This window comes from Ursus arctos, unplaced genomic scaffold (genome assembly GCF_023065955.2).
Source record: "Ursus arctos isolate Adak ecotype North America unplaced genomic scaffold, UrsArc2.0 scaffold_23, whole genome shotgun sequence".
Lineage (NCBI taxonomy): Eukaryota > Metazoa > Chordata > Mammalia > Carnivora > Ursidae > Ursus > Ursus arctos.
In genome coordinates this window covers 35,439,111-35,451,599 of record NW_026622908.1, presented here as the reverse complement: position 1 = coordinate 35,451,599, position 12,489 = coordinate 35,439,111, and the positions used below count along the sequence as shown (strand labels likewise).

The 12,489-nt window shown below is 38.5% G+C and overlaps 1 protein-coding gene across 1 annotated transcript; it reads right to left on the bottom strand.

Moving 5' to 3' along the window:
- Window positions 1-7,357: 7,357 nt before the first annotated feature.
- On the bottom strand, window positions 7,358-8,287 carry LOC125281325 (putative olfactory receptor 5AK3). The gene has a single exon (XM_048214356.1). It carries the CDS (start codon window positions 8,285-8,287, stop codon window positions 7,358-7,360), a length of 930 nt encoding a protein of 309 aa, XP_048070313.1.
- Between the last annotated feature and the right edge of the window lie 4,202 nt (window positions 8,288-12,489).

Below are 12,489 nucleotides of genomic sequence, written 5' to 3'. Positions count from 1 at the left end.
TTTAATGGAACATAAGAAATAGCAGGGAGATCGGTAGGAGAAGGAAGGGAAGAATGAAGGGGGGGCGGTAAACAGAAGGGAGAATGAACCATGAGAGACTGTGGACTCTGGGAAACACACTGAAGGCTTCGGGGAGGGGGGTAGGGGATTGGGCTAGGCCGGTGATGGGTAGTAAGGAGGGCACGTATTGCATGGTGCACTGGGTGTTATACACAAACAATGAATCATGGAACACTACATCAAAAACTAAGGATGTACTGTATGGTGACTAACATAACATAATAAAAAATAAAAGATTTTATTTATTTATTTGTCAAAGAGAGAGAGCGAGTTCACAAGCAGGGGAAATGGCAGGCAGAGGGAGAAGCAAGCTCTCTGTTGAGCAGGAAGCCAGATTCAGACCCAATCTCAGGACTCTGAGATCATGACCTGAGCCGAAGGCAGACACTTAGCCAACTAAGTCACCCAGGTGCCCCATGAGCAAATAGCTTCTTGTAAAAAACTTCTGCGTGGATGTTTCCTTGTGCCTAATATTAGGAAATCGCTTGCTCTCTGTCTCTCTCTCAAATTGATAAATAAAATCTTAAAAAAAAAAGAACATTCGTGGCATTTGTCCACGGAATGATGCTGTTGTAAAAATCAGTTCTTCCATGAAATGATTTTGCAGGAGATCTACTCCCAGTGTTTGATTTTCCCCAGCTTCCCCTTTACAATTCTTGGGGCAAAGGTCTCATTTTGCCTACCAATTTCTCTGCTTGCCTTTATGCTCACATCTGCCGGAAAATGTGAAAATGTGCAAGAAACAAGGAAGCATATTCCTTACCTTTTATTCTTTTATAAATCATTGGATTATGGTGCTAGTGTGGACTGAGGCTACCTCAATGAAGTTTTTGAAGTTTATTAAGTTTAATAATGATTTGCCTCAAATAGAAAGCTTATGTTCACTTATTAAATGGGTATTTCAACTTTAAAATCATCTTTACAGATTGGCATCTGACAAAATGGCTTTGTGTTATAGCAGGTTAAAATTTCTTGAATAAAAATTCTAAAATGTGTGTTTAGACAGTCCATAATATGCTTTAAACTTTTCCTGGGAACAAGGCAGGGAATAGATGAGATAAAGGAATGGAGTCCTTTTATTTATTTATTTTGATCTCTGTGTCACCTACTAGAAAAGAGAATTGAAAAAAGAGGTCATTGTATATTTCTACAGTTATAGGCAGATATTACGTATTTTTACTGAATAAAAAAAGAGAGTCTGCATAGAGGAAGAAAGCGAACTCTGTGACAGGTGAAAAGGAATAATGAGAAAATTCTGAAGGAAAGTGGTTGAAATCACATTAGCAGCATTTTTTGTAGTTCTAGGAGCTGGTAAAGTCCAAAGCTGGGGTTGTTTGGAAATCTTTATTATTTGTAGGGTGATTTAAATCGTCACATGCTGTTATAGGAATTGCTAAGCTTCTGAAACCTCATAAACTCTTACCTGTCTGGCTCTGAGCACCAGCTTTAGAGCAGCGGCTTGCGAAGTTGCTAGGACATAAGAAAACAATATGTTCTTTTGGTTAATTGTTACGGGTCTTATCTTTTAATATCAGTAACCTTAGAACTGATTCTCTATCATTAAGATAAAGTCAGAATATGGTTTTGGTATATGAGCGTAATGCAAACGAGCTAATCTGTTATTATTGATATCTCTCATTCCCTCAAATTCCTTGATATATAGGCACTCACAGCTAAATAACCTTTTTGCAGCAAAATAAATGACAGTTCAACTTCAGGTCAAACTTTATGCAGAATGCTTCTTTGAGGAGAGTTTGTAATATTAGTGACTGTTTGGTTTCTTCCTATAAGCAGTTTTGAATCTAGCGGGGAGAGAGCCAGATGGCATGCAGGGATAACGAAACTTGCTTTAGGTATGGTGGAACAATGACAGAACTCTGTAAGCTACCTTAATTTATCTCTAATAATTTTGAACTTAAGATACCTGAACAGCAACTTATACAAAAGGTGAAAAGTGATTTAACATTTTATGGGTACTTTTTGACTGCATCACAAAGTCAGAAGGATTCACTGTGTGTAGGGAAAGGGTGGCTATGAAATTATTTGGTCTATTATAAAAGCATTTTTTTCTTTAAGTTCTTTAAGATGTTGCTCCACTGTCTTCCTACTTGCATTGTTTCTCACAAATCTGTTGTATGCTTACTTATGCTCTGCTATTCACAATGTGTCTTTTTTTTTTTGCCTTGAATGCTTTTAAGATTTTCCCTTTATTCCTGGTTTTGAGCCATTTGATTTTGGTATGTCTTCGTGTTGTTTTTGCCTGGAGTTTTTGTGGCTCTTGAATTTGTGGGTTTCCAGTTTTCATCAAATTTACAAAATTCTCAACATTGTCTTTCAAAAATTTTTTTTGTATCAGCCTTACTTTTCCTGTCTCAGGGATTCCAGTTACACAGATGTAAACTTTCTTGAAGTTGTTCCACAGTTCACTGATGGGCTGGGCATTTTTCTTTTGATTCACTTTTCTCTCAGTTTGGATGGTTTCTATTGCTATGTCGTCAGGATCACTAATCATGTCCTTTGGAATGTCTAATCTGTGTTAATTTCATCCCATTTTATGATCAGACACTGTAGTCTTTATCTGATCTTTCAAACTCCAACTTAACTTTTTTGAACATATGGAGTACAGTGACAGTAATTGTTTTAATGTTCTTGATGGCTAATTCCAGCATTTTGGGCAGTGCTGTTTTGACCATTGTATTTTTCTGCTTTTTGCATGAATGGTAATTTTTGATTAGATGTTAGGCATTGTGAATTTTACCATGGTTAGTGACAGATATTTTTGTATTCTTATAAATATTCTTGAGATTTGTCTGGAACACAGTTAAGTGACTTGGAAAGAGTAGGATACTTTTTTTCTCCCCAAGTTTTTGTTTAAATTTAAGTTAGTTAACATATAGTGTCGTGTTGGTCTTAGGAGTAGAATTTAATGATTTGTCACTTACGTATAACACCCAGTGCTCATTATAACAAATGCCCTCGTTAGTGCCCATCACCCATTAATCTCTGCCCCCCCCCCAAACAGTACAATACTTTTGAGTCTTGCTTTGTATTTTTGTTAGTGGGAACAGGAACACTGTTCAGTTTAGGGCTAATTATTTCCATTACCGAGGCAAGTTCTTTCTGTGTGGTCTATGCAATGCATCATGACTCCCGAAAGTTCTCCAGTCTGGCTGGTGAGAATGCCACTATTCCCAGCCTCATGGGAGCATCAAACGTTGTTATCTATAACCTTTTTGGTATTTCCTTCTCTAACCTTGAATTCTTTCCTCATGTATGTGTACTGACCAGTACTCAGCTAAATAATTGAGGGGGGTTCTCTGCATATCTAGGGTTTTCTCTCTGTACAACTCCTTTTTTTTTTTTTTTTTTTTTTTTTTGTATCCTGTCCTGCAAATTCTAGTTGCCTTGGTCTCTCCAGATTTTTAGCTCCATTTCCTTTAGGAAGTCCACTAACCTCTCTTCACTGTGGTCTGGAAACTTTCTTAAGGCAGAAACCTGGAGAAAATTTAGAGCTCATTTGTTTCTTCCTTCTCAAGAATCATTGTCCTTTATTGCCTGGTGTGTCTTAAGACTACTATTTTATAGATTTTGTCCACTTTTTCATGTTACATTAGGAGGATAAATCCAATCCCCTTTACTCCATCTTGGCCAGAAGTGGAAGTTTTGGAAGGGGCTTTCAACTGGATGCATAATGCAAGTATTTTGAAGTTGCCCAAACTATATTATGTCCAAGCCACCTTGACGTTTTATTTTATACTACCTGCAATGAAAAGTAGGTAGACGTTGCAGTGGGAAAGATCTAGATTTGAATCTTGAAACTACTATTCAATAGGGATGTGATCTTGGGCAACAGCTTTGACTTCCCTCAACCTCAGTTTAATCTTTGATAAAATGAGATGGAAGAAATTTGCTTTAAACCCAGGGGATTCTATTAAGTACTGTTTTCATTATCAAAATATAAACAGTAGGTAGGGTAATGCTAAAATAAATGAGAGTTAACCTGTAGGTTGTTCTTCCATGAAACACCTAAAAATAATGAGATCGATGTATATATATTCTTAGGAAAAATGTTAATATACTCTTAGGGAGTAAAGCATTTTGCAGAAAAACGTGTGGGATGTGAACTGATTTTTAATTAAAAATCTGTATGTGTGTGAGCTTCTGTAGAAAACACCATCTGGAAGAATATATGACAAACTTAAGTAAGTTGAGGAGTAGAAATAAGAGTAACAGAGGATCCCTCTTTTCAACTTCAAAACTAACTATATTTTAAAAAAATGGACTCAATTTCTTTTGAGATAAGAAAATTAATAACAAAAGAAGCCAGATTCAAAGAGATAAGAGATGCACGTGGCACAGTTCATACCATCAATGCACAATAGCCAACAAGCACCAGGAGCACTTATGTGTCAGGTGAAGTTAGGCTTCTTTCATGTGCTGCTGTGAGAAGACCACCTCACACCCACAGAGGGACCAGAGTGTTGAATAAGAGGAAACTGATAAGGACTTTTGTAGGATTTAGGCCTGCGCTGGGTGATTCTAAGAAGGATTTAGGAAGTGGAAGCAAATTCTCTTTTGAGTGTTATCAGGAATTTGGTGATTAGATATTTTCATAATTTATACCTAAAAAGAGAGAAATTAAAGTGGTTAGGGAGGGAGTGTTTACTCATTTTAGTTGGAATGCAGAATGTTTAGTTACTTTTTTAGTTGTCAAAAGTTCTTGTTCCTGTCTTGTTTCAGACATCGTCACAGAGCGGCCTTTTCTCTGTTTTGATCTGTCTCAGTCATGGAGTGGCCTTGTTTTAATATTGCTTGTATTCTATAAAAGTTGTTTAAGTTCAGTTGGGAACGTTATGGCTAATATGTCAGCTGTCAACTCCCTGGCCATTGTATAACTTCTCAATACAATTGATAATTCCTCTCTCCATTTATATATATATTTTAAAGATTTTATTTATTTGAGAGAGAGTGAGCAAGAGAGAGAGAGAGAGAGAGAGAAGGAGCCGGGGGAGGGAGAAGTAGACTCACCACTAAGCAGGGAGCCTAATATGGGGCTCAATCCCAGGACTCTGGGATTGTGACCTGAGCCGAAGGCAAACGCTTAAAAGACTGAGCCACCCAGGTACCCCTCTCTGTTTATATTTTTTACTTTGCTGAAGATAAGATGACTCTACCCAACCTTGGAGTTAATTATACTGGCATATTGGCTCTAATCCTGTAGATTTGACTATGGTTCACATCTGTTGAAATAATGCACAGCAGAATAGGAAAAATGCAATTTGATTTATTTGCAGGGGATTTGTCTTTAGACTTTTCCCCCCAGGCTAGTGCAGGCTGATTTTTCACCAAGTGATTTCTCCACAGAGAGAGTTTATGTTGAGGTCCATGGGGATAGTATCTGTTCCCTTGAGCAGTTGTGACTCTAGATGCTGAGATAGGATCAAAGAAAACAACCTTCATTAGTTAGCTTTCTGCTGAAGGGGAGAGGAGTTTCCCAAAGGGGAAAGTTTTCGTGTTGAAAACCTTGGGAGACTTTTTAATGCCGTGTGTGTGTGTGTGTGTGTGTGTAATGAGGGCATTCTTATAATGTAACATCCATGTTGAAATAATCCTTGTTAATACTCATTTACTATTCACATTTATTGAGAGTGTATTGGTGCCTGGTACTATGATTTCTGTTCATCAGCTTACCTATCTATTACTAACAAACAGGCAAACAAAAAAATCTCATGAGATATGTACTATTATGGGAAGCAAGGTTTGAAAGCCCAACTAACTTGTAAAGGGACATGGATGGTGAGTGGCAGGGTTGGGATATCAATGACATGCAAAACCATTCAAAATCCTGTGCTCTTAAATACTACTTTCCGGTGGACCATGCAACTAAAGAAACACTCTGCATATATAGATAATTATAGATACCTGGCTCTGACTAATGTTACTGAATCAATACCTCCAGGGCCAGGCTATAATCATTTGTACTTTAAAAACTTTTCCTGGTCATTTGAATGCTGCTGTCCACAGACTGGTATTTAAAGACCACTGGTGTAGGCTACATACTCACATAACTTCCAGTTAGAAAGCAGTCCATATTATTGTATTTTATCACCATTTCTTCATTCAATATTTATAGAATACCTACTGTGTCTCTATACCAGATGTTAAAGGGTCATAGACAATGTGTTTCAACTACCTTATAAATGATAGTGAGGGTCTTATAGGTAAGTAAATAATGTAGAGAGGAAATGATAAATAATACATAATATTTATTGCTGCAAATAAAGTGCTATGGGTATTCAGTGGAAGAAGGGATTACTTCCAGGGATAGAAAGTTGATAAGAAAATAAGTGCTAAGCTGGAAAAACTTCAGGGAAAGACTGACTCTTGAAGCAGCAGCACAATTTCAGCATACAAAGGTGCGTTGTTTTACATGGTATATACACTGATTAACTGTATATGGCTTCCTGGCTTTGAAGAAGTAAGTTGCCATGTTATGAAAGAGGTTATGGAGAGGGCCACATGGAAAAGAACTGTGGATAGACTCTAAGAGCTGGGAGCAACCTCTGGCTGATGGCCAACAGGAAGGCAGGAAACTGTCTTACAACTGCAAGGAGATAAATTGTACCAATAACATGAGGGAGCTTGGAAGTGGATCCATCCCTACTTGAGCCTCCAGATGAGTTCCCCGTCCTGGTTGACACCTTGATTGTAGCATCTCAGAGGATGCGGTTAAGCAGTGTCCACATTCTTGACCCATAAAACTATAATATAATCATCATGTTTTTAAGCCCTTAAATTTGTAGATATTTGTTATGCAGCAAAAGATACAGATTTTGGAATTACAACAATACAGGTTAATTTCCTTATTGAGGAATACTCACTTTCCTGGTCTTGTCTTCACAAACAATGCTGCAATAAATATCTTTAAATATGTGGCCTTATAGACTGGAACTCTTATATCCATAGATCAATTTGCAAGTCTGAAATTTTGAATTTTTTATTTTAAAAAAGTATTACCAGATTCCTTCTTGGGTGAAGTAACACTTCAATTTCCCATTACCAATAGCACCATTTTCCTTATATCACAGAAATTAATAGGTATTATCATTCATTTTCAGTTTTTTCCAGTCACATTGGTGTAAACTGGTTATCTTGTTGCTACTTTAATTTGCAGCTCAGTATTAGAAAAACAGCAACTTTTCCTATATTGCTTGGCTTTTTGGTTTTGATTTCTTAAAAATTGGCACTGTTAGTCTGGTTGTTTACAAGTGTAGAGAATTAGAGACTGATGATCAAACTAGAAGAACTTCTTTCCAATCCCCTTTAGGGCTTCCTTTACATCTTGGTTTCTCAGGCTGTAGATGAGGGGGTTTAACACGGGGATCACAATTCCATAAAACACAGAAGCCATTTTTTCTTGCTCTTGAGACTCCTTGGTCCCATGGTGTAGGTACATGTAGGAGAGAGTCCCATAGAAAATGATGATGGCTGTCAGGTGGGAGGCACATGTGGAGAAGGCTTTTTTCCTCCCTGCAGCAGAAGATATCTTCAGGATGGCAGCCAGGATATATATGTAGGAAAAGATGACAACCAGCACAGTGAACATCAAGTTAAACCCCACAAAGACAGTGAGTAGCATGACGTTGAAGTCAATGTTGGAGCATGAGAGGGCTAGAAGTGGGGGCTCATCACAGAAGAAGTGGTTAATTTTATTGGACTTGCAAAAGTCCAAGGAGAAAGTAAAACTTGTGTTTACAGAGGCATTCAGGAAGCCCATGAAGTATGAAGCAACCAAGAGTTGAATGCAGACTGTCTGGGATATGACTGTTGGATAGCGGAGTGGGTTGCAGATGGCCACATACCGGTCCACTGCCATTGCTGCCAGGATGTAGCAGTCAATTGTTGCAAAAGCACCATAGACTAGGAATTGCACCATACAGCCTACGAATGAGATGGATTGCTCTGCTTCTACAAAGTTTTGCAGCATCTTGGGAGTGATAGCGGAGGTGTAGCAGAGATCAACAAATGCCAAGTGTTGGAGGAAAAAGTACATTGGGGTGTGAAGGCAAGAATCCATCTTGATGAGTAGGATCATCCCCATGTTACCCACCAGGGTGGCCACATAGATCACTAGAAATACAATGAAGAGGATATGCCAAGCCTTGCGTTGACCAGCAAATCCCAGGAGAATGAATTCAGTTATTTCAGTGCCATTGTTTTGTTCCATGGCTAGCAAAGATTAGGTATCAGCTGAAAAGGTGCCAAGGAAGAGGAGCAGAGAAAGCTAAGACCATGTGATCCTTTAATTTTGGAATTGGCAATGATATAATGATATAATATTTGGTTTCACGGTGGAGTCAGAGGATATTTTCTGTGACCTAATGGACTCAGATTTTAAAGGGTAACATGCAGATGGCTGAACCTTGCCACCCAACTTAGAGAACTTCATCTACAGTTTGGGGAAATCTCCTTGGACCAGAAGTTATATTCTTAGGGTGCAAACTGATTGGAGTTTTAAAAATCAGTCAATTAAAGAACATACAAAATGTTTTTATTTATTTTTGTTTTCTTTTATGCACCATATTTTTTTATTAAAATACCACAATACATCTAAATACAAATTATTTTATCTGAAAATCTTGTCTCATCCATAGACTTCTACATGGTCTCACTCCTAGTTTACTTCCTATCCTCATGTTATGTCTCTTCTTTCCTTGCTAACAATGCCGCAGTTATCATGGACTCCTCATGTCTTTGCTCTCCTCCACTTCTGGCCCTTCCTGCATTTTCCTCTCTTTGCCTTAACTACTCTATAGTCCATTTTCATTCCAATAAGCATTTCCATTGTTAACTCTTACTCTTTATTCTGGTCTCAGTTTGAATAACCCTTCTTCAGGTAGTGTTCTGACTGCTCAGATGAGCCATGCGTGCCAAACCGTAAGCTTGGTCCTTTTGACTTACATCAGTTTAACACTGATAATTATTTGTAAAATTATTTATACATCTTTGTTTAATTTCAATTTTTCTCATGGATTGTAGGTTCCATGAATACAGCAGCTGGGGCAAGTATCTGTCTCTGAAAATCGTGGGTAATTGAATACATCAACAAATTAATTAATGAAAGAGGGAATGAATGAAAAGATTTATGAAATGTAAAAAAACAAAGTTACAGAAAGATTTTTTTCACAATTGATGCACAGTATTTTGTTTTCTTTTGAGAAAGTATATTCATTTTTTTTTTAATGTGCCTCTGATTCAAGGAGTCGTGACAGGTTAACTCTAAGAACAGAAAACTAAGCGGTGTCTGACTCTTGGTTTTGGGTCAGGTCATGATCTCATGGTCATGAGATGGAGCCCTGCATAGGGGTCATACTGGGCCTGGAGCCTGCTTGGGCTTCTCTCTCTCCCTCTCCCTCTTCCTCCCCCTAGCTCATGCTCTCTATCTCTCTAAATAAGTAAATAAAATCTTAAAAAAAAAAACCCTAAAACACAGAGCAAAGATCAAAGAGAAGTTAAGCATGCATGCCTTCTTTGGTTTATTTATTTGAAAGTAGTCAGTGTGTGTCTACTGTGAGCAAGGCAGGATGTAGATGCTGACGAATCATTGCCTGGTGCCTATGCATTTAGGATTACTATTTCTTCTTGGAAGTTTAATCCTTTTATCATTATGCAGTGTCCCTCTCTGGGCCTGGTAGGTGTTTTTTTTTCCCCCCTGTGGAAAAATATCGGATACTAATATAGCTACTCTTTCATTCTTTTGATTAGTGTTTACATGGTATATCTTTATCCTCCTCTTACTTTAAACCTATAAATATCACTACATTTGAAGTGAGTTTCTTGTACACAGCACATAATTGCAGAATGATCTTCTATGCACTCTGCCAAACTCTTTCTTTTCATTGATTTTAAATGAAGGAATCTTAGAACACTGGGAAAAGAAGGATGGCATGGGAAGAGCAAACATATGAATAGTACGAAAGATTTGCCTTCTCTTAAGTTTTCAGAGTTATATTTGGCAGTTGAAGCAAAAATTTTGACCCTGTGTACTGTGGTTCTCAATGTGTGGAGGCAATATTTCCGGCAAGTATATTATAAATGGGGAGAGGAAAGCAATGCAAAGGGAAGTAAGGTTTCCACATTTACATTCCACAGATGCATAAAATGTATCTGACAAAGGACTGGAGTCCTTTATATACCTAGAGTATACACTTGCAACCTCAGTATTAAAGAAAACAATCAAATTAGGAAATGGGTAAAAGGTATGAACAGACAATTCACCAAAGAGGGCCTATATCACATAGGCGGTAAATAAGCATAGGACCAGATGTCCTACGTCACTGGGCATTAGGTACATGCAAAGTAGGAAGACAATGAAGTATCACTGCATGTCCATCAGAATGGCTAAAATAAAAAGCAGTGACAATACCAAATACTAGGGAGCATGCAGAGTAGCTGGATTTCTCATGCACTGCTCAGGGGAGAGTAACATGGTACAGTCACTGTGGAAAATAGTTTGGCTGTTTCTTAAAGAACTAAACACACACTTGGCACACCACCTAGTACTTATCCAGTACTTACGTTCCTGGGCAGTTATGTTTGCCCAAAATTTTCACCCACATAAAAGCCCATACATAATTTTTGGTAACTGTTTCATTTGTAATAGTTGAAAACTGCAAATAACCAAAACGTTCTCCAATAGGTGACTGGTTACAGAAACAATGATACATCTATACTGTGGAATATCACTCAGCAATAAAGAGGAGCAAAGTTCTGATACTTGCAACAATTTGGATAGATCGCAATGGCATTATGCTGAGCGATAAGAACCAACTCAAAAGGTCACATAGTGAAGGATTCCTTTTACCTAATATTCTCCAAATGACAACGTTATAGAAATGGAGAACAGACTATTGATTGCCAGGGATCAGGTGGGGGAGGAGGGGTGCGGCTGTAAGGGGTTGCACGAGGGAGGTTTGTATGGAATCAGGCATCTGTGGTAGCATAGGTCTGCATCTTGATTGTGCTGATGGTTGCACAAATCTACACATGGGACAAAATGACACAGAGCTGCATACATGCATTGTCACACACACCTCGTTTGGTATCAGAGTATAACTATGTGAGATGTAACCACAGAAGGAAAATGGGTGAAGGACACATGGTTCCTCTGTGTACTGTCTTTGTACCTCTTTGACCTATCTTCCTGTGACTGTTAAGGACTTGAAAATAAAAAGTTAAAAAAAACCCCCAAAAACTAAGAAGAGGAAAAAGCAAAGCCTGCTTTGCAGTTATGTGGGGATCAAGTGAGCCAATCTATGTCAACTTCCCAGCAAAGGGCCAGGTATGCAATGGAGTGCTCATCAAATGGCCGTAGTAAAATATGCAAAGAATACATTAAAGACATACAATATTGATCAATTGATCTATCAACTGATTCATTCAATTATTTGTTCATTCATGTCTTCTCCCAGGCAACACTCAGCCCAACTGAGTTCCCTCACTCCATTTCCATGACCTCACCAGTGATGAAGTGATTCCTCCCGGTCTTGGGGTGAAATGGAAGAACTCGGCTCAGACCCTTTCCCTCTACCACTTCCTGCATAAGGTGTGAGGAAAACAGCTTATGTTGAAAACTGGGAATTATTTTCTTTACTTACCCTGGAGTTGCCTCCAGAGTCCTTTCTGTATTCTGCAACGTGTGCAAACTGATTTCACACTGAGCTTTCTTCGTGTGCTTCCTTCAGTCAGGAATTTTATAGCTGGGGCCTAGGGATCAACACTGGCTCTCTTGGGAATCTGAGGTTCTGGGACTGAGATGCAATTGGAAAAAACCAATATTCAGTAGTTATTTTCTGCTGAAGAAAAGTTTGGATTTCCAGAGGGGACAAATCTGTTTTTGTATTACAGTCATTAGAGACTTTCTTGCTTTTGTTTTTGAGAGTTGTCCTGCTTCTGACAAATTGCTTTTTGTCCTGCTTCCCTCTCTCCCTCCCTGCTTCCTTGCCTCCTCTTCTTCCCTCCTTCTCTTCCTTCTTTTCCTGCTTCTTCCCTTCCTGCCTCCCATCCTCGGATCCTGCCTCTCATCCCTCCAGCCCCTCTGCCTTCCATTTTTGGGGGTTTGTATAACAACGCATGCCCGTGGTGAAAATTTCAGAAGCACAAAAGCACGTGCTTAGAGTAAACACCCCAGACTCCGTCTACCCCTCCATTCCAACAGCCGGTTTCCCTTCCTGGAGGTCAACACTGTTAGAATCTTCGGTTATTTTTCCAGATATAAGCCTTGCATTGTATTTGGTAAACATTAATGTTTATATGCTTTCTTTCTTCTCCAAAGAAATGCCAGCATATTCTGCATGTGGTTCTTTAGCTTGTCTTTCACTTAATATTTCTGGGTGATCTATATCGACAGAGAAATTTCACCTGTTTTAA